The 26,052-nt window shown below is 42.9% G+C and overlaps 1 protein-coding gene across 1 annotated transcript in view; it reads right to left on the bottom strand.

Annotated features, from left to right (window-relative positions):
- The window catches only part of GNB5 (G protein subunit beta 5), a 95,386-nt gene that overhangs the window by 26,434 nt on the left and 42,900 nt on the right, over nucleotides 1-26,052 (bottom strand). Inside the window, exons 5-8 of the mRNA XM_069765983.1 lie at nucleotides 20,734-20,810; nucleotides 10,084-10,216; nucleotides 5,037-5,180; nucleotides 1,950-2,041 (exon numbers count right to left, since the gene is read on the bottom strand). Of these exons, the coding sequence (XP_069622084.1) occupies nucleotides 1,950-2,041; nucleotides 5,037-5,180; nucleotides 10,084-10,216; nucleotides 20,734-20,810 (446 nt within the window). The remainder of the gene's footprint in view (nucleotides 1-1,949; nucleotides 2,042-5,036; nucleotides 5,181-10,083; nucleotides 10,217-20,733; nucleotides 20,811-26,052) is intronic.

The raw sequence follows: 26,052 nt of genomic DNA, 5'->3' as shown, positions 1-26,052 counted from the left end.
TACAGTTGTCCTCCACTGAACAAAGCTATGCCGCCTGTGTACTCCTGTTACCAATTTTGAACTGCATTTAGCCTACTTTTTTATTTTAGGCCTACTAAGTCTGTCTGTGCCACTCATTACAGTTGTCCTCCTCCACTGAACAAAGCAATGCCGCTTGTGTACTCCTGTTACCAATTGTGAACGGCATTTAGCCTACTTACTTATTTGGGCCTAGTAACTGTGTCAGCCACTCCTTACAGTTGCCCTCCACTGAACAAAGCAATACCGCCTGTGTACTCCTGTTACCAATTTTGAACTGCTTTTAGCCTACTTTTTTATTTTGGGCCTATATCTGTGTTTCCTCCTCATCCTGCCCATTGCCCAGCCACTGCTAGATGAGTCTGCTTGTACATTGACACAGACCTCTACATTCCCCTTGCACTCTACACTGCCAGAATCTGACCCTGCTGAAACTCAGGTTCCCCTTCCCGCATACTATACCACCTTACACAGGGACAAAGAGGAAGGTGCAGATGAAAGTGCAGGTTCCTTCATCAGGTGGGGGGGGCATACTCGTTGGCACTGACACAAGGCCCCTCATAGTATGCAAAAGTGTCTCTGGCAGTGGGAGGCACCGCCCGCCATCAAACACACCGCCGTACTATGAGGGGCCCTGTGCCAGTGCCCCCCCCTGCTTGCTCAGGACCACAGCACTTGCAAAGTTGAAATACTTACCTCTCCCTGCTCCACCGCCGTGACGTATTCCGCATTTCCTGGGCCCACGAAAATCTTGAGCCAGCCCTACCCCCCACAACTTTAGCCAAATGACCCCCTGTTTTCAATGCCTAACTATTATTATAAAGTAAATTAAGATTGACAAGCTTCAGTAATAAGAATTGATGTTTTTGGCATTACAATGGGCACTGTAGGTGTTTTCCTGTCCTCCACTCACTGCCGACTTTGATTCCCCATTGACTTGCATTGGGTTTCGTGTTTCGGTCGGCCCCCGACTTTTCGCAATAATTGGCCGATTTCACCCGACCCGACTTTTGACAAAGTCGGGTTTCGCGAAATCCGACTCGATCCTAAAAACGTAAAAGTCGCTCAACTCTACTGGTAGATCAGATAAAACAGTTTTTAATCAAAACTGTAGCCATCAGCCCACTAAAGTAAGTGAAACATCACTGGAATCATAGTCTCTGTCCCTTCATCATACTGCTCTCAGAAGGGGTAGTAAAAACTTATTGACAGTTCGCCTTTAAGAGACCAGAGAATTGTGATTAGTCTTCATGTAGTATCATAATACTATGGCTACCAAAATACCTACAGCTATGATGTGATTAATTTCTAGGAGGGGAAGGCAAAACTATACTGGATTACCATATTTTTTTACTGAAATATCTTCATTATAATATTATATATCATTTGCACATATGTTGACCGTACATAGCGCTATCATACTCTGCAGTATTGTATACCAAAGGCATAATCTGAAGTCCCTTGGCCTTGATACCAAATCTGGACCTGCCTCCTCCCTACCATGAGCCATTTACAATACTGATTTCCTTCATTGGCCCCTTTGGGGATCAGGACTCAGGGCTGCTTGCTGCTTCTTTACCCTTATCGCTGCAGTGTATACGTGCTGTAATGTTACTGTCAATCTATAAAACTGCCCATTGCTTAAGTTACATTAGAAGCACATAAAAAAGTCTGTTTTCATCCAGGCCGCAATTACCATATAAACTACTTTACGTTCTGTTTTACAAAAGAGCTAATATTTCCTGCATGGAAATGGGTCAGCCCAGTAAAAGGCTCCTGCATTCCTTCCAGTTAGCCCCAAAAAACTGATGAGAAATATATCCCAGAATAAACTGCTTTGAACAGTGGTCTCTGTATTTTCTGACTTGTGTAACGCTTTGCACAGATCCACGTGGCAGGTCGTGTACAGCACAGACGCATCTCATACTGACCGGACACTATTGATGTCAGATTCATGAGTTTCAAATGACTGAATGCACTGGCCAGTTCGCATGTCCCATACCATTGCTTTCTTGTCACAGCCCTAAACAGGGAGAAAAATCATAAAACTTCAGTCAGTAATAGACATGATATATTTTTATGGTCAGGACTATATACATCAGTCTGAAGCTTAAGCTGCATTTAGACTGAAAGATATTGGAGAAAGAGCTTTGTTAAAATACTCATATTACGTTTATCATGCCGTGTAAACAGGCTATCGGTTACCCAATGAAAGCAGCACAAAAAACCATCGTTCTTGGCGGAGCATCATCCTGTGTAAACAGGACTCATACTGCCGAGAACCATGGCAGCTTATGTAGATCTACTACAGATCGCCTAGTGTGCATCGTTTACATTGGTCTGCCTATGTAAACAGGCAAGTTTACCAATCAGTGGTGGTATCGTGCTATCGGTCAGACCCTTATAATAGGCATTATATTACAATCATTTATCAGCTTATTTCAATAGTGGCAGAGATAAGAGGCATCAGACTCCTCTGCTGTCACCTTTGTTAGAAACAATAGGATTGGACAGGTACAAATCTACACTGTCCCACCTTGACCCTGACAGCACAGGGTTTTACAAGCCCATAAATGTGACTTTTCTCAGCATATTCCTCCAAAAGCTGACAGTAGAAATCTGTGGCTTTGTTTAACATGCCATCCCACAAAGAAGAGAATGTTAGTAATATTCCTACAAGCAGGGCCGGCGTCAGCACCCGGCGCACCTGGGCAAATGCCGGGGCCCTGGGGAGAGAGGGGGGCCCACTCACGCTGTCATAGATACAGCTGGGAGAGCAGAGCAGGAGAACATGCTCTCTCCGCCCACAAAGTCACTACTGGCTGAGTTCTCTTAACCCCTATGTGCCAACTCTGACACAAGCATCTTCTCACTCAGTCAGTGCAGCCAGGCAGGCACACATAGGGGTTAAGAGAAAGCAGCCAGTGTGACATTGTTTGTGGGCGGAGAGAGCACGTTCTCTGCTCTGCTCTCCGCCCCTGGCTGGCTGCCATGCTGCTGAAGTTATGAGGCAGATTCAGGAGGAGCTCCTAGTCCTACCAGTGCCTGAGTGAGTGGCGCTGCTATATACTACGTGGGCTGCGCTGCTATATACTACGTGGGCTGCGCTGCTATATACTACGTGGGCTGCACTGCTATATACTACGTGGGCTGCGCTGCTATATACTACGTGGGCTGCGCTGCAATATACTACGTGGGCTGCGCTGCTATATACTACATAGGCTGCTATATGCTACGTGGGCTGCTATATACTACATGGGCTGCTATATACTATGTGGGCAGTGTTATATACTACATGGCTGTGTTTATATGCGATCATGAATCGGGGTATGTGTTAAAGGGGGGGCCCACTGAGACTCTTTCGCCCGGGGCCCTCAAAAACCTGGAGCCGGCCCTGCCTACAAGGTTATTCTACAGGTTACGCATTTTTTTTTACACTTGGTCAGGTACTGTAGCGTACCCTGACCCAAACTCACTCAGTCCATTCATATTAAGCACATGCAGGTATGAGGAACAATTTGCAAAGTTAGACAACTCTAATTATGTATTTGGAACTGCTCTCAAGATAATGACTGTACATGTTGCAATAGACAGAACTCTATACCAGACAGCGGAAGATCTGTGTTCCGGTGTGTACATTACCACATACACAACATGCTGACATAATTGGACAGATGCCTACTTGGCCAGAACACTGCTCAACTAGCAAAGTATCCACAATCTTCCTTCACTCACCACTATTTATCACTTCTCACGTTGTCTGATGATATTGGCTTCTTTATAAGAAAACATTTCTAAGCCTCTCTACCAGGAGGAACTGAGTACAGGGTGGGCCATTTATATGGATACACCTAAATAAAATGGGAATGGTTGGGGATATCAACTTCCTGTTTGTGGCACATAAGTATATGGGAGGGGGAACTTATCAAGATGGGTGGTGACCATGGTGGCCATTTTGAAGTCAGCCATTTTGGATCCAACTTTATTTTTTTTCAATGGGAAGAGGGTCATGAGACACATCAAACTTATTGAGAATTTCACAAGAAAACAATGGTGTGCTTGGCTCAAATGTAACTTTATTCTTTTACGAGTTATTTACAAGTTTATGACCACTTATAAAATGTATTCAAAGTGCTCCCCATTGTGTTGGATTGTCAATACAACCCTCTTCTCCCACTCTTGACACACTGATAGCAACACCGCAGAAGAAATGCTAGCACAGGCTTCCAGTATCCGTAGTTTCAGATGCTGCACATCTCATATCTTCACAGCATAGACAATTGCCTCCAGATGACCCCAAAGATAAAAGTCTAAGGGGGTCAGATCAGGAGACTTTGGTGGCCATTCAACTGGCCCACGACGACCAATCCACTTTACAGGAAAATGTTCATGTAGGAATGCTCGGACTAATTGATAGTATGGTGTGGTATATGGGGCACAAAGATACTGGAGCCATTCTTCATCAATGAAAACCTCAATGCCACTGGATATCTGAATTTGCTACATGATGATGTGTTGCCCTCTTTATGCACTGAAGATGGCATGTTCCCGAAGTTTTCCAGAAAGATGATGCACCACCACATTATGGGTGTCAGGTCAGAGCATTTCTACAAGGAATCTGACCCCCTTAGACTAGCATTTCTTCTGCGGTGTTGCTATCAGTGTGTCAAGAGTAGGAGAAGAGGGTTGCATTGACAATCCAACACAATGGGGAGCACTTTGAACACATTTTATAAGTGGTCATAAACTTGTAAATAACTCATGAAAGAATAAAGTTATGTTAAAACCAAACACACCATTGTTTTTCTTGTGAAATTCTCAATAAATTTGATGTGTCACATGATCCTCTTGCCATTGGAAAAAATAAAGTTGGATCCAAAATGTGCCACAAACAGGAAGTTGGTATCACCAACCATTCCCATTTTATTTAGGTGTATACATATAAATGGCCCACCCTGTATATTCTTATCCTGATAATATTGTTGGCCCCATATGGCTTCCAATATTCCATTACTTACTCCAGATACAAAGGTATTTCCAGTTTCAGATGGTGCAAGGTCCAAGCACAAAACATCGGCACCATGCCCATGAAAACTTTGCAGCAGCTGACCACTTTCCACGTCCCAGAGGGCACATGTCCCATCGCCACTGGCAGTCAGAATCTGAATGTAAAATCAAGCATAGTCTGGATCAGACATAGATACACAGATTATCTGCACATACATACTGTAGAAGGTATACACTTCATTTTTAAAGGAGATATATATAACTATCGCTAATAGCACAGCACTCGGGCACAATTCCTTAAGATTGGCGTTTTTGTACGCCAGTCTTAATGAAGAGTGTGCAGGAAACACATGCACCTAATTCATTAAGATGCGCCTCGGAAGAAATTTTACTTCAATTTGCGTAAGGAACACTGCTACTTTTTTAATAAATTTGCCAGGAGGGCCTTGCCACATAAATCACATACTCCATCTTCAGCGTCTTCTGCACTGACGTTCAGGCAGAGGGCGCGCACTAACCATATCATCGCGCCCTCTTACCTGAGCGTCACCGCAGAAGACGCTGAAGACGGAGCGGCGCCAGAACGAGGAGCAGGTGAATATCGCGCAGCGCTCCCCTCCCCGTTATGCTCACCTGCTCCTGGCGCTGTACAGTTCCCTGCTTCCCCGACACGCAGCTTTATCCTGAACTAAGAGGTCACCGTTACCGCTCATTACAGTAATGAATATGCGGCTCCACCTCCCATAGAGGTGGAGCCGCATATTCATTACTGTAATGAGCGGTACCATGTGACCGCTCAGTACAGGAAGAAGCTGGGGCGCCAGGGAGCCGGGGACCTGCAGGGACCGCGCCAGGAGTAGGTGAGTATAATTAGACAGCCCCCGCTCCCCCTCCCCTGCCGACCCCTGGGTATGACTCGAGTATAAGCCGAGAGGGGGACTTTCAACCCAAAAAAATGGGCTGAAAATCTCGGCTTATACTCGAGTATATACGGGTTATTCTCTCATTTAAGCAACTAACCATATTATGAAGTGATTAAAAAGTTTTTATGGAAGAACAAGGTCAACATGTTAATGATGATCATGAGTTGATTGGTGGGTCATTTACATGCAAAAAAAAAGGTTACTGGTGGTTTTATGCCTTCTACAAAAGGTTAGTGGTGGCTCTACCTTGTATACATACCTAGGGGTATGTATTGTAGCATTACACAGTTGTTTTCTTGCAGATTCCATGAAATATTGAGGAGCCCAATAACAGCTCTGTACAACCATGTGTACAAGACTTTAGGCAGTGTATCTATTGTTCTTAGACTGTCTCAAATGATTCAGGACTGAGATTAGGTAAAGAAGTAGTCACACCCTGCCCTGCTCATCTTGTTCTAAATTACTAAGCAGGTTTTAAAGGCCTCTATACACAATGCAGTTTTTGTACAATTTTTAGTCAATCATCCTCGCACGTAATTTTCGTATTGTGAGCACAGTCGTCATCATTTAATTTTGTACTCTGTTGTAACTATTTCTGAACGTCACCGCTGTGCTCTGCTTTCCGGCCAGCGCTTACACAGTGCAGAGAAGCACAGCGTCGGGGGACAGACACCGTAATGTAAGTATGTAGTGTTTTTTTTTTTTTACGTATACGCTGGTAACCAGGGTAAACATCGGGTTACTAAGCGCGGCCCTGCGCTTAGTAACCCGATGTTTACCCTGGTTACCAGTGAAGACATCGCTGAATCGGCGTCACACACGCCGATTCAGCGATGTCTGCGCGAGATCCAGCGACGAAATAAAGTTCTGGACTTTCTGCTCCGACCAACGATGTCACAGCAGGATCCAGATCGCTGCTGCGTGTCAAACACAACGATATCGCTATCCAGGACGCTGCAACGTCATGGATCGCTAGCGATATCGTTCAGTGTGAAGGTACCTTAAAACCTTAATAAACTGGTTGGGACTTAATGTCCAAAGTTATGGAAGTTTCCTGGAGCTACAGTCAAGGACTTTTATTTAGATTTTTAGTAATATATTATTGTTGTAGTATTTTGATTTGTAGAATTACTAGATGGCTGTTGTTTTTGGATAGTTATCGTAAAGCAATTTTCATCCAGGTCTTTTTACTAATGAGCTAGCTGCTACTATTAGTTGTCTCCACACTTTGTATTCTGAACTAATTCTATGTATTATTGGTAATGTTATTGCATGCCTTACATACCTGATCACAAAGGGTTCGGACTTACGTAATCTGTCAGTCTGCTAAAAAGTTCACAGTGACAAGACTGAACTTGTTCCTGTGACTCATATGAGTATGTGACTTGTAAGTGGTAATGTTTTGCTAACAAAGAATTTCATATTTTCCTATGAAGATTTAGAAAACACCAGTCCTAGAAATTGCTTGGATACAGTAACAACAAGAAGCAAACATTTCAAGCCCAAAAATATCTTTAGTAACTGACAGGTCGAGTCCAGCTGTTTATGAACAATACATACTTGTGTTCTTTGTTCCAAATCTTTACATCTTTGTCATATTTTCACATTCGTCTTAACATTTAGGGCCATGATCTGTGCTGGAGGCACTAGACTAATAAAATGCTCGTTTTTAATAGATGACAAAACATTCGCACAGGGTTATACAGCCATAGTGACATGGATTTCCAAATTAAGTACACCAGCCTCCTCAGGTCTAAGAGAAGTATTTTATAACGTACGCAGCTTGTCTTGTACAAGCCGCTGACAGATCTACTTTAATGATTTGAACTTTGAAGAGTCTGGGTCACAGCTGAATACATAAGAGATAGACGGCAAATGGTTACAACACATTACTGAGTGAACGTACCAGCCCAGGCAGTCGATTATAATTATAACAGGCAAAAAATAATACTAAATCAAATACACAGCGTCAGTATAGAGGCAGGCCATGCCATTGTGATAGTCAGTGGTGACATGGGACCAAACATTAACCTGAAGGATAGCAACTTGAAGGGTTAATCTAATCTATATATATATAATTGTCTAAGGGGTACTTCCGTCTATTTGTCTGTAACTAACTTCCGTAACGGAAATCCCGCGTTGCTGATTGGTTGCACCCGGCCAGCCGCGACCAATCAGCGACAGGCTTAGTCAGGCCACGAATTGGCCCCTCCCTTCTCTCCTCCAGTCAGTGCCCCCTTCCTACTCCCCCCCCAGTCAGTGCCAGTGTGTCGCCCCATCCCGGACCAACTTTTTACTATTGATGCTGCCTATGCAGCATCAATAGTAAAAAGATATAATGTTAAAAATAATAATACAAAAAAAATTGTGCTACTCTCACCCTCCGCCGTCCACCGATGCGCATGATGCTGCCGCCAACTTCCATTCCCAGTGATGCATTGTGAAATTACCCAGATGACTTAGCGGTCTCAAGAGACCGCTAAGTCATCTGGGTAATTTCGCAATGCATTACTGGGAACGGAAGCTGGCGGCAGCTTCGCACACATCTGGACAGCTTCGGTGGATGCCGGAGGGTGAGTATATAACTATTTTTTATTTAAATTTTTTTTTTTAACAAGGATATGGTGCCCACACTGCTATATACTACGTGGGCTGTGTTATATACTGCGTGGGCTGTGTTATATACTGTGTGGGCTGTGTTATATACTCCGTGGCCTGTGTTATATACTACGTGGGCTGTGCTATATACTACGTGGCTGTGCTATATACTACGTGGTTGTCTGTTACGTGGGCTGTGCTATATACTATGTGGCTGCTATATACTATGTGGCTGTCCTATATACTACGTGGCTGTGCTATATACTACGTGGCTGAATGTGTTATATACTACGTGGCTGTGTTATATACTACATGGCTGTGCTATATACTACGTGGCTGTGCTAAGCGTGACGTACATACATACATATTCTAGAATACCTGATGCGTTAGAATTGGGCCACCATCTAGTACTTATATATTGATGACGTATCCGAAGAGTAGCTCATCAACATTAGATCAGTGGGGTGCAATAGCTGGTGCCCCCCATTAATTAGTTGTTTGCCAGTGCTGATATTCAGTCAACACCAAGAACAGCTGGTCATGGGGGTGCTGGTTGTCGAAAGCCAACTAATCTAATATTGATGACCTTTCCTGGTGATAAAGCAAACAAAAGAAAGGGAATGGTGCCTCACCGTGTATTATATGGTAGATAGCCTCTGACACTGCAGTTAGGATCCAAATTCCGTTTGACCATCAGATAAGTTGGGGGGAAAAAATTGGATCAGCAAACTGAATTTCAATAAAAAAAATTATTTATTTCATACTTTAAAAAAAAATTAGTCCAGACAGATGATAAAATCATGTAGCATACTACATGATTTTATCATCTGTCTGGACTATTTTTTTTTTAAAGAATGAAATAAAGAAGAATTTTTTTTATTGAAAACAGTTTGCTGATCCAATTTTTTTTTTCCAGGTGATAGGTGTTAGTTCTATAGAGTGGCTCTCTTAGCTTGCAAATGTTTGCGCGTGTCTTTTTCTGTTTTGCAGTGACAGTTTTTTATATTTGTAGTACACGTCCTCTGACTGAGCACACCACACATCAGCCTAAATAGAGCTTGATCCTACCTGCCCATATAATTGTAGGCTTTTAGCCCGGGAGAGGCATCATGTTAGGTTCAGGGTCCCAACAAAGGCGTACATCTTGTTGCTGGCTGTTGGGTTCACATGAATTGCCCAATTTGGGCACAACGTACCTTTTTTAACATGTTTTCTACACTAGTAATGCAGTTCCAATTTCCTATACTCATTGTGTACATATTGTCGCTTTCAGAGTGAGCTTTAATTTGTTAGTTACTATCCTGATTATCAGTCATCAATATAAAAGTAATGGAGAAACCCTTTAAATGATACAATTCTGGTTACCGTACTTACAGCTATTACCAGAAGCTCAATGAGAGCCGTATGAAGTTAAACACAGTAAGCATCCCCCACTGGTGTCTCCAGGCTGATAAAATTCTATAATTTACCTATTATTACCCACCTAAATGGAATAAGGGATATTGAATCAGTAAATGAGAGACCTCTGTACATTTACCTGCATGTCGGAGTTGGTGAAGCTGCAGGCAGACAAGTAGTTGGTGTGCATCGCCACTGATTTCTTCTTAGCAGCCATGTTTTCATTTTTATCAAATGTCAGTGGGTATACAGAACACTTATTATCCAAACCACTGTAATCATCAAAATACAGAAGTTAATAAGCAAATTACGGTAAATAAAAATTAAAGAGCTTCTCTATTGGAACAGAAAAAAAATAACAAAAGACTATGTTATAAATAAAATCCTCAATATCTGTAATTAACAAATAAGAAAAGTTTTGTATAGAGAGTTAAACATGAAAGAGGTGAAATGACCGTTGTCTTTTTACACTCACAGAAACATTATCATGTTAATAGGACAGGTGCCTGTGAGCATGGGTTGGAAACACCTCCTGCACCCTTCATGTGTAGGAAGATATGATCCCAGTGGGTATTCTGGTCTAATACTGGAAATACCAGGAGTGCTGAGGGTTTAGCGCGACATAGAGGAGCCAGAAGACCGCAGTGTCTGATTTCTCCTACTGCTGCACTGATTAGAAGCACTTCACCTTATTATTAAGCGGTGTAAATTTATTTTGGCAGTGCAGGGGTTAATCTGCTTTGTTGAGAGCTCTTGGAGCATTTAGGCTCTCAGCTGTGCACTGTTAGCCACACCCATCTCCGACTCCTATATAGTCTGGGTTCTGGCTAGCACTCATTGTCAAGTTAGCTTATGCTGCATGGCTGGAGGTTGTTGTTGGTTATTATAGGAGAAGGTGTTTGGTGGGTTTATCTGTGACTGTTGCTAGGTTTTGAGAGTGTGATAATTCACTTTCTTCTCCTAATTTTGTTTAACCCCATCCTCCACTCCCCAATGCATTCCTCTGTTATATGTATGAGTATATTTGTATGTTTGGTATTTTTTGTTACCCCTCTTCATATTACCTTGTTAGTCTGATTGGTGTATTACGGTACACTACTACTTCTCTCCTCCTTGGGTGGGGGAAGGTGGATTAACCCCTTTACCCCCAAGGGTGGTTTGCACGTTAACGACCGGGCCAATTTTTACAATTCTGACCACTGTCCCTTTATGAGGTTATAACTCTGGAACGCTTCAACGGATCCCAGTGATTCTGACATTGTTTTCTCGAGACATATTGTACTTCATGATAGTGGTAAAAATTCTTTGATAGTACCTGCATTTATTTGTGAAAAAAACGGAAATTTGGCGAAAATTATGAAAATTTCGTAATTTTCCAACTTTGAATTTTATGCAATTAAATCACAGAGATATGTCACACAAAATACTTAATAAGTGACATTTCCCACATGTCTACTTTACATCAGCACAATTTTGGAACCAAAATTTTATTTTGTTAGGGAGTTATAAGGGTTAAAAGTTGACCAGCAATTTCTCATTTTTACAACACCATTTTTTTTTAGGGACCACATCTCATTTGAAGTCATTTTGAGGGGTCTGTATGATAGAAAATACCCAAGTGTGACACCATTCTAAAAACTGCACCCCTCAACGTGCTCAAAACCATATTCAAGAAGTTTATTAACCCTTCTGGTGCTTCACAGGAATTTTTGGAATGTTTAAATAAAAATGAACATTTAACTTTTTTTCACAAAAAAATTACTTCAGCTCCAATTTGTTTTATTTTACCAAGGGTAACAGGAGAAAATGGACCCCAAAAGTTGTTTTACAATTTGTCCTGAGTACACCGATACCCCATATATGGGGGTAAACCACTGTTTGGGCGCATGACAGAGCTCGGAAGCGAAGGAGCGCCATTTGACTTTTCAATGCAAAATTGACTGGAATCGAGATGGGACACCATGTTGCGTTTGGAGAGCCCCTGATGTGCCTAAACATTGAAACCCCCCACAAGTGACACCATTTTGGAAAGTAGACCCCCTAAGGAACTTATCTAGAGGTCTGGTGAGCACTTTGACCCACAGAAGTTTATAATGCAGAACCGTAAAAATAAAAAAATCATATTTTTTCACAAAAATTATCTTTTCGCCCCCAACTTTTTATTTTCCCAAGGGTAAGAGAAGAAATTGGACTGCAAAAGTTGTTGTACAATTTGTCCTGAGTACGCTGATACTCCATATGTGGGGGTAAACCACTGTTTGGGCGCATGGGAGAGCTCGGAAGGGAAGGAGCGCCGTTTGACTTTTCAATGCAAAATTGACAGGAATTGAGATGGGATGCCATGTTGCGTTTGGAGAGCCACTGATGTGCCTAAACATTGAAACCCCCACAAGTGACACCATTTTGGAAAGTAGACCCCCTAAGGAACTTATCTAGATGTGTTTTGAGTGCTTTCACCCACCAAGGGCTTCACAGAAGTTTATAATGCAGAGCCGTAAAAATAAAACAAAATTTTTTTCCCACAAAAATTATTTTTTAGCCCCCAGTTTTGTATTTTCCCGATGGTAACAGGAGAAATTGGACCCCAAAATTTGTTGTTCAATTTGTCCTGAGTGCGCTAATACCCCATATGTGGGGGGGGGACCACCGTTTGGGCGCATGGGAGGGCTCGGAAGGGAAGGAGTGGCATTTAGAATGCAGACTTAGATGGAATGGTCTGCAGGCGTCACATTGCGTTTGCAGAGCCCCTAATGTACCTAAACAGTAGAAACCCCCCACAAGTGAAACAATTTTGGAAACTAGACCCCCTAAGGAACTTATCTAGATGTGTGGTGAGCGCTTTGACCCACCAAGGGCTTCACAGACATTTATAATGCAGAGCCGTAAAAATAAAACAAAATTCTTTTCCCACAAAAATTATTTTTTAGCCCCCAGTTTTGTATTTTCCCAATGGTAACAGGAGAAATTGGACCCAAAAATTTGTTGTCCAATTTGTCCTGAGTGCGCTAATACCCCAAATGTGGGGGGGAACCACCGTTTGGGCGCATGGGAGGGCTCGGAAGGGAAGGAGTGCCATTTGGAATGCAGACTTAGATGGAATGGTCTGCAGGCGTCACATTGCGTTTGCAGAGACCCTAATGTACCTAAACAGTAGAAACCCCCCACAGGTAGCCCCATATTGGAAACTAGACCCCGCAGGGAACCTATCTAGATGTGAGAACTTTGAACCCCCAAGTGTTTCACTACAGTTTATAACGCAGAGCCGTGAAAATAAAAAATCCTGTTTTTTTCTCACAAAAATTATTTTTTAGTCCCCAGTTTTGTATTTTCCCAAGGGTAACAGGAGAAATTGAACCCCAAAAGTTGTTGTCCTATTTGTCCTGAGTATGCTGATACCCCATATTTTGGGGTAAACCCCTGTTTGGGCACACGGGAGAGCTCGGAAGGGAAGGAGCACTGTTTTACTTTTTCAACGCAGAATTGGCTGGAATTGAGATCAGACGCCATGTAGCGTTTGGAGAGCCGCTGATGTGCCTAAACAGTGGAAACCCCCCAATTATAACTGAAACCCTAATCCAAACACACCCCTAACCCTAATCCCAACAGTAACCCTGACACACCCCTAACCCTAATCCCAATCCTATTCCCAACCCTATTCCCAACTGTAAATGTAATCTAAACCCTAACCGTAACTTTAGCCCCAACCCTAACCCTAACTTTAGCCCCAACCCTAACTGTAGCCTTAACCCTAGCCCCAAGCCTAACCCTAGCCATAACCCTAGCCCTAACCCTAGTCCTAATGGGAAAATGGAAATAAATACATTTTTTAAATTTTTCCCCAACTAAGGGGGTGATGAAGGGGGGTTTGATTTACTTTTATAGCGGGTTTTTTAGCGGATTTGTATGATTGGCAGCCGTCACACACTGAAAGACGCTTTTTATTGCAAAAAATATTTTTTGCGTTACCACATTTTGAGAGCTATAATTTTTCCATATTTTGGTCCACAGAGTCATGTGAGGTCTTGTTTCTTGCGGGACGAGTTGACGTTTTTATTGGTAAAATTTTCGGGCATATGACATTTTTTGATTGCTTTTTATTCCGATTTTTGTGAGGCAGAATGACCAAAAACCAGCTATTCGTGAATTTCTTTTGGGGGAGGCGTTTATACCCTTCCGCGTTTGGTAAAATTGATAAAGCAGTTTTATTCTTCGGGTCAGTACGATTACAGCGACACCTCATTTATATCATTTTGTTATGTTTTGACGCTTTTATACAATAAAAACTATTTTATAGAAAAAGTAATTATTTTTGCATCGCTTTATTCTCAGGACTATAACTTTTTTATTTTTTTGCTGATGATGCTGTATTGCAGCTCGTTTTTTGCGGGACAAGATGACGTTTTCATCGGTACCATGGTTATTGATATCTGTCTTTTTGATCGCGTGTTATTCCACTTTTTGTTCGGTGGTATGATAATAAAGCGTTGTTTTTTGCCTCGTTTTTTTTTTTTTCATACGGTGTTTACTGAAGGGGTTAACTAGTGGGCCAGTTTTATAGGTGGGGTCATTACGGACACGGTGATACTAAATATGTGTACTTTTATTGTTTTGTTTTTTTTATTTAGATAAAGAAATGTATTTATGGGAATAATATATATATATTTTTTCATTATTTAGGAATATTTTTTTTTTTACACATTTGGAAAAATTTTTTTTTACTTTTTTACTTTGTCCCAGGGGGGACATCACAGATCCGTGATCTGACAGTTTGCACAGCACTCTGTCAGATCAATGATCTGTCTCAGAGCACTCCAGGCTTACCAAGCGCCTGCTCTGAGCAGGCACTTGGTAAGCCACCTCCCTCCCTGCTGGACCCTGATGCCGCGGCCATCTTGGATCCGGGCCTGCTACAGGCGATCACATCGCATTGCTGCGGAGGGCTCAGGGAAGCACGCAGGGAGCCCCCTCCCTGCGCGATGCTTCCCTGTACCGCCGGCACATCGCGATCATGTTTGATCACGGTGTGCCGGGGGTTAATGTGCCGGGAGCGGTCCGTGACCGCTCCTGGCACATAGTGCCGGATGTCAGCTGCGATAGGCAGCTAACACCCGGCCGCGCTCCCCCCGTGAGCGCAGCCGATCGCGTATGACATACTACCCCGTCGGTGGTCATAGGGGCCCACCCCACCTCGACGGGATAGTACGTCTAATGTCAGAAAGGGGTTAAGGAGCTAAGCCAAGGTACGTGGTCCCATCAACTTCACCATCAGAAGTAAAGTGGGGAACAGGGTGAGCTAGGTTGCCTCTAGTGTTGGGAACAGGGAAGAAGCTCATTGTCCTGAGACACTTGGAAACAGAGTCATGAAAAAGAGACTGCTCACACTGCTGCCCACCATGTCTTTCTGATCTAATACTAGAGATATCAGGGGTGCTGTGGTAAGAAGAGGCTGCTCACACTGCTGTCCACCCTGTATTTCTGATCGAAAACTGGATAACCCAGTGGTGCTGAGATAAGAAGAGGCTACTCACGCTACTGTCCACTTTGTGTTTCTGATCTAACCCTGGAGATACCAAGAGCGCTGAGGTAAGAAGAGGCTGCACACACTGCTGTCCACCCTTTGTTTCTGATCTAATACTGGAGATACCATGACTGCTGAAGTAAGAAGAAGCTGTTCACACTGCTGTCCACCCAGTCTTCCTGAATGACAGCATGTGTATGTTATCTCCAAGTTATTGCAACAGAACTTTCTACTGGACATACAGGCATCTGTCCAAGAATTCTATGACAGGTTTCTCTCAGTGTAAAAAGTGAAACAATTTAATTCTATAATGATTATCTCCCTAAAAAAATTTAGTGTGATTTTCTGATCAAAAGGAATGGGTCACCACATATTTCTACCCCATCTGAGCAGAATGATGTAGGGGCAGAGATTCTGCATCACTTACTGAGCTGCTTGCTGCAGTTTTGCTAAAATCACTGTTTTATCTGCTGCAGAACTACCAGTTCTTTGAATGCTGAGCTCTGTATAAGTCTGTCCACACCACTGATTGACGGCTGTCTGTGTAGACTGTGCATAGGTAGTAAGCTGCCAATCAGTAGGTGGTGATTGGCTGGACTGCCTGGTTGCAGGCCAAGTAGTCCTCTAGTGATAATCCCCTGCTGATAAAACAGTGATTTTATCAAAACGGCAGCATGCAGCCCAGTAAGTGACACCACACTGGAATTACAGTGGTGCTTGAAAGTTTGTGAACCCTTCAGAATTTTCTAGATTTCTTAATACAATTGACCTAAAACTAGGTCAGAATATCACACAAGTCCTAAAAATATACAGAACCAAATTAAAATTAGTAACAATATTACACTTTGTTATTTTCTTTCATGAGGAAAATTATCCAAAATCACATCTGTGAGTAGCAAAAGTATGTGAACCTTTAGGATTTGCAGGTGGAGGTGAAATTAGAGTCTAAAGTTGTCAATCAATGGAATTACAATTTAGGTGTGAGTGGGTGATCTGTTTTATTTAAAGTTGTTGTTGACCACTGTATTTATTTTTTCTATTTCTGGAGCAAATATTTAAATTGGTTGTCAAATACATACATGTTTTTAAGTAGTCTAAAATAACAAATGTAGTAAATCTTTGACAATCTTCCCTACAGTTACCATACCATTGCGCTTCCCTGGTTTATACCAGTCTCTGGTAATATGGCTCCAGTTGAAACCTGATAACATGACAAGTGACCACTGCAGCCAATCACTGGATGCAGAGGTGATCTCACTACAGCCAGTGGTTGGCTGCAGCTTTTACAAATTGACATACCATGTCATCACAGTAACCTGGTAAACAAACACCAGCAGAGCATTATGCATACATTGACAAGTGGATTGTTATTCCTGGAGTTATTTCACACAATTTACAGCAATCAGAAAAAAAAAATTATGGGACTGAACATTTAGGTCAAAGAACATTCCCACATGAAACTGAAAAATGTATCTATACTATTATGGATTATAGGAATATCTATTACTTACATAGATATTCTTATTAGTCTATTTACGGTACTTACAACAGCCTATTACTCCAGCCATAACAATAGGAAGTACGGCTATATTGACGCTATAAAATCCTCTCAGAAACTAATAGTAGAACTTTGATATTAACCCCTATATGACCTCGGACAGGATAGTACGTCCGAGGTCAGATCCCCTGCTTTGATGCAGGGCTCCGCGGTGAGCCCGCATCAAAGCCGGGACATGTCAGCTGTTTTGAACAGCTGACATGTGCCCGTAATAGGCGCGGGCAGAATCGCGATCTGCTGCACCTATTAACTAGTTAAATGCCGCTGTCAAACGCAGACAGCGGCATTTAACTACCGCTAACGGCCGGGCGGCCGGAAATGACGTCATCGTCGACCCCCGTCACATGATCGGGGGTCGGCGATGCGTCAGGATGGTAACCATAGAGGTCCTAGAGACCTCTTTTGCATTTTGGCTTCAGGAAAATGACCGCCGCAATCTCCATCTGCGCACGCGCGGCATCCCGCGGCCATTTTCCTGAAGCCCCGTGCAGCAGAGCACTCCATCTGCGCACGCGCGGCCCCAGGAAGATGGCCGCCCCCACCAATGACAGGGGTAATAGCGCAGATCGCGCGCTGTTTCTTCACGTGTGCGCAGTGGATTCGGAACTTGGACATGCGCACACCACTACACCACCAATGGAAAGCTGGGGAAGAAAAGAGCGATGTCACCACACCCACCTGACCTGACCAGCCTGATTGACAGGCGAAAACGGCGACTTTGGTAATGTATTTCACAGCATAGGTGGGGAATCAGGTTACACTACATACACTATTGTAACGCACAGCGCAGGCCCTATTTAACAGTATTTTTTTCTCAATCTGAAAAAACGGGGTGACAGGTTCCCTTTAATTACATGGTTATGTGGTGCAGGTGCAGTAGACTATATTTATGAGAATTTTAAGAAGATTACAATAAATCTAAAAAAAAAAGAAAACTTCACAAAGTATTTAAAATATACCGTACCTTTGTATATCATTCATAAACAAAAATTTAAAGAAAACAAGAAAGCAATAATTTGGAAATCTCCTATAGCAATATTTCATTCACAAGAAAAAATAGAACCAGGGGCGAACATTATCATTACTGCAACCTGTGCAGCCACACAGGAGCCCAAGAGGTTAGGGGCCAATTTCCACCTCCAAAGCAGGTGACATTTTGCATTATGATGAACTATTGGACAGCAAAGGGACCATATAGTGTTCCTGCACAAGGATCATTTTTGGTCTGTGTTCGCCAGTACATAGAATACATATCAGAAGTTAAAAGTTAGATATTTGTGTTTAAAAAAAATGAACCCACTTAGAAATTGATGGCTTTTTTAAAAAAAAAAAGATTGTTAGAGAGGCAGAGTCTCTGAGAAGCCAAGATGGTCAGAGGTTCACCAATCTGTGAACACCAGGATCTTAAAGGGAACCTGTCACCCCCAAAATCGAGGGTGAGGTAAGCCCACCAGCATCAGGGGCTTATCTACAGCATTCTGTAATGCTGTAGATAAGTCCCCGATGTATCCTAAAAGATGAGAAAAAGAGGCTAGGTTATACTCACCCAGGGGTGGTTCCGGTCCGGTCCGATGGGCGTCACGGTCCGGTCTGGCGCCTCCTATCTTCATCAGATGACGTCCTCTTCTGGTCTTCATGCTGTGGCTCAGGCGCAGGCGTACTTTGTCTGCCCTGTTGAGGGCAGAGCAAAGTACTACAGTGCGCAGGGCCTCTCTGACCTTTCCCGGCGCCTGCGCACAAAGTACGCCTGCGCCGAAGCCGCAGCGTGAAAACCAGAATAGGACATCTGATGAAGATAGGAGGCGCCGGACCGGACCATGACCCCCATCGGATCGGACCGCCCCTGGGTGAGTATAATCTAACCTCTTTTTCTCGTCTTTCAGGATACATCGGGGGCTTATCTACAGCATTCCAGAATGCTGTAGATAAGCCCCTGATGCCGGTGGGCTTAGCTCACCCTCGATTTTGGGGGTGACAGGTTCTCTTTAAGATTGAAACAATTAAGAAAAATGTTTCTGTTCCGTAAAATTAAAAGATTATCCCATCATCTACAGTACATAATATCATTAAAAGATTCAGATATTCTGGAGGAATCTATGTGAACAAGGAACAAAGCTGACGGTCAATAGTGGATGCTCGTGATCTACTGGCCCTCAGGTAGTACTGCAATATACAAATAACAAAAGACTGACAGTCTCCTCCAAACAGAAAGCTAGTCTGTACAAGAGCGAGTAGTCATCTCTATACATAAACAAAGTTGCACTCTGTAGCGCTAAATTATGTAAACATGAAATATATGAAATTTGAATTGCATTACTGCTCTATAAGAGAAAAAAGGAGATGATTAGCACATCATTTGGCCTATTCATGTAAGCCAGCAGCCAACCATAAGGTGATCTCGGGTTGCTGGGAACCTAGTAAATGTGACTCATCTCCTAGGCTGAAGCCTGCATCTATACATTAGATAGGTTCCCAGCAACCGGAGATCGCCTTGACATTGGCTGCTGTACATGCATGAAGTGGCCAAATTATGTGCTAAGTATCTCTATTTTTTCTTATTATCAAGAGCAGTAATTGAATTCAAATGTCATATATTTCATGTGTACATGCTATAGCACTACAGAGTGCAACTTTATTTGTTTGTTAGCACTGCAATAAAACAGGCATGATTTGGTCTTTTAAATCACTGCATGGGCTCAGGAATATTTCTATTAAACATTATGAACACAGTTCGCTGTGCAATCCATAAATGCACGTCAAAGCTCTATCAAGGGAAGAAGAAGCCCACATATCAGCACAGAAACGCTGCCATCTTATCTGGGCCAAAGCTCATTTATAATGCACTGAGACAAAATGGAAAACTGTTCTGTGGTCAACTGAGTTTAAAATTCCATATGAAAACCAATTACGCAGTGTTCTGCAGCACAAGAGGAGAGGACCATCCAGCTTGTCAGCTCACAGTTCAAAAACCTGTATATCCGATGTTATGGGGTTGCATTAGTCCCTATGGCATGGGCAGCTTACACATCTATAAAGGTATTATCATTGCTGATCATTGTATACAAGTTTTAGAACAACATATCTTCCCTTCCAGACAATGTCTATTTCAGGGAAAATATTTTATCTATCAGCAAGACAATGCTAAACCACATACTGCATCAATCACAACAGCATGGCTTCCCAGAAGAAGAGTTCGGGTGATGAACCGGTGGCCTGCAGTCCAGACCTTTCACCAATAGAAAATATTTGGTGCATTATGAAAATGAAAACTTCGGCAAAGAAGATCCCAGGACTGTTGAGCAGCTGGAATCCTACATGAGACAAGAACTGAACAATATTCCTCTCTCAAAACCCCAGCAATTGGTCTCCTCACTTCCAAGAGGTTTACTGACTGTTGTAAGAAGAAGAGGGGATGCCCCTTAATCATAGACATGGCCGGGTCGAAACTTTTTTGAAATTTGTTGCTCAACTTCTAAATTAGTATTTTTTTCAAATGAAATGGAAAAATGTCTAACTTTCACCTTCTGATCTGTGATCTATGTTCTGCTGTGAATAAAATATGGCCTTAAGAGATTTCCAAATAATTACATTCTTTTTTTCTTTACATTTTACACAGCGCCACAACTTTTTTCTAATTGGGATTGTGCATGCTGTTATTATGTATGTAATTGTATTTTCATGTATACAACATATAAAAAAACTTCAACACTTACCCACAAGCAATGGCGCAACCAGAAGGAGCATATGCACAGGCCATCACCCAGGTGCACGGCATGGTGACTGCATGCTCCTAGAAGACAGGGAACATTGAAACAAATAAAAATTCTAATCACATAAAGTATATTTTATGTAATAACATAAATGTTAGAGAATCACATTCATGCTATATTATTTTTAACCTTTATTGTTATGCAATAGATATTCTGGCATCAAGAACAACAGCATAGTTCCACAGGGCACACCCTTTAGAGCAAAAAAGCCTAACAATGGAAAATGTCGCCTCCACTGTACTTGATTTTGACAACAAGATGCTACAAATTACGCAACCGAGCTGGGTAAAGCCATTGAACCACCAGCCTGATGTGTACTTATCTGTTACTAAAGCATGGATGTGCTCTTACATTATATCCTCTCCTGTCTGCCACTAATGGAAGGAGGTAGAAAGGATTAAATGTTCAGGTTACGTGCATTATGTAATGCAATGAGATCAAATATTGCTTTGGCGAAAAGATTGTAAAAAAAACTGCAACAATTGCTTTTAAGTTTACATTTTTCAATTTTAAAAAAAGACATAAGAGTGATTATTAAGTGATTGCTACATATGCGTAATATCAGCTGTGCATATGGATTCCATACAGTCATGGCCAAAAGTGTTGGCACCCTTGAAATTGTTTCAGAAAATGAAGTAGTTTCCCCAGGTAATTATTGCAATTTCAAGGATGCCAACACTTTCGCCATGACTGTATATGCGTAGGCACTGTACTGTGTCATCATAGATGGGGTATTATGTAATAGTCGGTTGGGTTTTAATGTTACATCGTTATTAGCTTTGAATTTAATTTTACTATGGTAGCTCTGAATGTACGCCATTCTTCTTGTAGCTCTCAGTCTTCTGATATACAGTCTAATTGCAGTTATATATTGTAGAGGATCTAGGATCATCCCAGCACACTCTCCAGTTATATTAGCCACATGTGTTTGACGTAGATATACTGTACATTCAAAATAACCTTATCTTAGTAAATGTGAAGGCAGAGCCAGGGTAAGTTCTCACGGTGTGCAAGACAGGTTTCAGAATGCCCTTTTTCAGCCCCTAAAGTTTAGTATTATAGCTATTTACTAAGTAGCCAAAAGGCCTAATTCCTTCAGTAACCCTTTTTTTTTTAGGCTATGGTGGTACGGTTGTGTCATACAGCATTATCAACTAGTGAGGCAAAGTGTCCAACTGGCTGCAGAAATACATTTCTTACATTTTAAGGAATCAGTCAGCAGGATTTCACACCCAAACTATTTATTCGCGCATGTAGCTCTTTCAAAGTCAAGTCCAGCACCTCTGTCACTCCAGGACTATTCCTTGCCCAGCGCTGTATCCTGCTGTTTGACTGACAGTCTCTATGCTATGTGACTTCAGGCAAATCAGCAGTCAGTCAAGAAACAGTAGGTGATGCTGAGTAGAAAATTGAGCTGGAGTGACAGAGGCTTCAGATCTACTGCCTCATTTGCATATCAACTCAAATACTCATTTGGAATAATGGACTGGTCATGTAAAGATATTGTTGAACTTGTCTTTGAAACAGCTACATGCGCATATAAATAGTTTTGGGGGTGAAATCCAGCTGACAGATTCCCTTTAACCTCTTAAAAACCAGAGGTATTTCAGTTTTTGCATTTTCACTTGTTTCTCCCCTTCTTACCAGAGCCATAACTTTTTTATTTTTAGGTCAATACGGCCATGTGAGGGCTTGTTTTTTTGCGGGACAAGTTGTACTATTGAAAGAAACCATTGGGTTTAACATACCATGTACTGGAAAACTGGAAAAAAATTTCAAGTGTGGTGAAACTGCAAAAAAAGTGCAATCCCACATATGTTTTTGAGGTTTTTATTTACCATGTTCACTAAATGCTAAAACTGACCGGCTATTATGATTCTCCAGATCATTACGAGTTCACGGATTTTTTTTTGTGTGCTGAGCTGACATTTTTAAAAATACCATGTTGGTGCAGATACGATCTTTTGATCGCCCGTTATTGCATGTTAATGCAATGTTGTGGCGACCAAAAAAACGTAATTCTGATGTTTTGACTCTTTTTCCCGCTACGCCATTTAGCAATCAGGTTAATCTTTTTTTTATATTGATAGATTGGTTGATTCTGAACACGGCAACACAAAATACGCGTATATTTGATTTCTTTATTGTTTTATTTTGAATGGGACGAAAGGGAGGTGATTTGAACTTTTATATATATATTTTTTAATATTTTTTAAAACATATTATTTTACTTTTTGCATGCTTCAATAGTTTCCATGGGAGACTAGAAACTGCACCACTTCGATCGCCTCTGTTAAAACAGGCTATGATCAGATCGCCTGTGTGTAGCAGAAATGCCACTGAGAGGCGCTCATAGCAATCTGGCTATGACAACATAGAGGTCTGCTGGAGACCTCTGGTTATCTTGGCGACCCATCGGTGACCTGCGATCATGTGACGGGGTCACCGATGGGCGGCTTAAAGGATACGCTTTCCGTAAGCGCGAGTTAAATGTCGCTGTCAGAGATTGACAGCAGCATTTAACTAGTTAACAGCCGCAGGTGGATCGCAATTCCACCTGCAGCTGTTGCAGGCACATGTCAGCTGTATAGATCAGCTGACATGTGCCCGGAAAGATGCGGACTCAGTGCTGGAGCCCGCACCAAACAGGTGGAGTCCGACATGGACATACTATTTACGCCCAACATCAAAAAGAAGTTAAAGACAATGATACTCTCTCTTAAAATAGTCTTCTACTATCAAGTTTTATGTCCCCCGATACTCATATCCCTTTAAAACAGCAGACCAAGCTGTTAGTCCTCCCCCCTGCCATTGCTCCAGTCTCTATTTACTGGCTGCAGTAGTGAGATCATGAATACAGTGCACATCACCGCTGTAGCCAATCATTAAACTCAGTGACTCATGGTGTCTGTCTCGTCATAGCCACTGACTTCAGTGATTGGCTGAAGCGGTGATGTGAGCGGTAGTAGTGATGCCACCAGTACAGTCTTTGAACAAAGACTAGAGCAGTGACTGAGAGCCCACACTGAACCAGGGAGGACAGTGTACCTGCTGTGTGCTGTTGTAGAAGCGAATGAGTGTTTGGGGATATAAAACGCGATAAGGGAAGACCCCTTTAACTAGAACTGCGAAAGTGGTCATAATGACCCCTTACTTTATTTTTCTTCATTAATTTATTCAGTTTTTTACTAGTTTCCTCCAAGTACTTTGATGTTTATTTTTTATTCTCTTTACAATATGTATTGTAATCTACAAAATATATTTTTTTTTCACTTCTATAAAAAATTTATTTTATCGGTTTAAAAAAATTATATTATTAGCATTGGTTTGAACAAAACTTTGTGAACTATGTCCCTCCTAAGGGGTTTAAATGAACATTTACTTACTGGTTAAGTTCTTACTTACTTGGCTGTATTGATAAAGTCTTCATTGCCAATGATGAGGCCGATGACTGACTGCAGGGGTCACATGTGTAAAGACGGAATCACTGCAACCAAGTAAACAAAGACCTGCAGGAAGCAGCTGAGTGACTGTGCTACAGCAATAGATATGTGAGGGTACGTGCAGACGATCAGGAACTGGCAGCGCTTTGGACGCAGCGCATGTCAGCTGCATTTAAAGAGCTGCCGGCTATTGAATGCAGGTGAATCCTAATGTGTTCACTGAACTGTGCGGATTCACCGCGTCCAATACATTGTACGGGTGACATTTATTTTGAGGAGGCTCGCGTCTCCGCAGGAGAAATAGACATGCTGTGGTCTGGAGAGACGAGCCGCATGTTCCTCTCCACGAATGAGCCAAGGGCATCTCTGGGCGCATAGTGGGCATGGGATTTCTTGAAATCCCATCCACTATGCTGTAACATCTGGACGCTGTGGGTTGGACACTGTGAAAGTACGCAGCGTCTAACCAACAGCGTTCACTGATCATCTGCACATACTGTACCCATAAGCAGTGGCGTAACTACCGCGGTCGCAGCGGTCGCCAGTGCGACCGGGCCCGGCAGGTCAGGGGCCCGGGCCCGGCAGGCAGGCTCGGACTGGCAGTGCCTCCCCCCGCTCCAGGGCCCCCCCGCCGCCGCCGCTGCCGCTGCCTTGAATACTCACCCTGCTCCAGCGATGGTCTCGGCGTCTGCACTGCAGCTCGTTCCTGCTTGAGCGGTCACGTGACACCGCTCATTAAGATCATGAATATGCGCATATTCATGATCTTAATGAACGGTGTCACATGACCGCTCAAGCAGGAAGAAGGTGCTGCGCCGGCGCCGCCGCCTGGAGTCGGGACAGAGCGCGAGGGATGTCGGCACGGCCGTGCAGTGGGAAGACAGGTGAGTATGAGGGCCGGGGGGACGGGGGATGAAGGAGGACATAAGCCGGCGCGCCGAGCAGGAGCGGAGAGATAAGCCTGCATACAGGGGGGAATATAAGCCATGCAGGGGGGAATATAAGCCATGCAGGGGGGGATATGAGCCATGCAGGGGGGAATATGAGCCATGCAGGGGGGAATATGAGCCATGCAGGGGGGAATATGAGCCATGCAGGGGGGAATATGAGCCATGCTGCAGGGGGGAATATGAGCCATGCAGGGGGGAATATGAGCCATGCAGGGGGGAATATAAGCCATGCAGGGGGGAATATAAGCCATGCATACAGGGGGGGGGGAATATGAGCCATGCATACAGGGGGGGAATATAAGCCATGCATACAGGGGCGGAATATGAGCCATGCATACAGGGGGGGAATATGAGCCATGCATACATGGGGAGATATGAGTCATGCATGCAGGAGGGGTAATATGAGCTATGTATATGGGATAGGAGGGAGATGAGCCATGCATACAGGAGGGGGGTCATTATACAGTATTGAGCATCATGTGTGGCCGTTATACAGTATGGAGCATCATTTGTGGTCATTATACAGTATTGAGCATTATGTGGGATCATTATACAGTATGGAGAACTGTGTGGCCGTTATACACTATGGAGCACTATGTGTGGGTGGTCATTATACAGTATGGAGCACTGTCTGGCCATTATACAGTATGGAGCAATGTGTGGCCATTATACACTATGGAGCATCATGTGTGGCCATTATACAGTATGCAGCATCATGTGTGGCCATTATACAGTATGCAGCATCATGTGTGGTGGCCGTTATACAGTATTGAGCATCATGTGTGGCCATTATTCTATGGGGGTTACATTGAGTTGTATGGCAGGGCTGCAGGGGGGGGGCCCCATTTGGAAGTTCGCACCGGGGCCCC

This window comes from Ranitomeya imitator, chromosome 4 (assembly GCF_032444005.1).
Source record: "Ranitomeya imitator isolate aRanImi1 chromosome 4, aRanImi1.pri, whole genome shotgun sequence".
In the NCBI taxonomy this organism is placed as follows: domain Eukaryota; kingdom Metazoa; phylum Chordata; class Amphibia; order Anura; family Dendrobatidae; genus Ranitomeya; species Ranitomeya imitator.
Note: the sequence above shows the minus strand (reverse complement) of the source record. Positions and strands in the feature narration are given on the sequence as shown.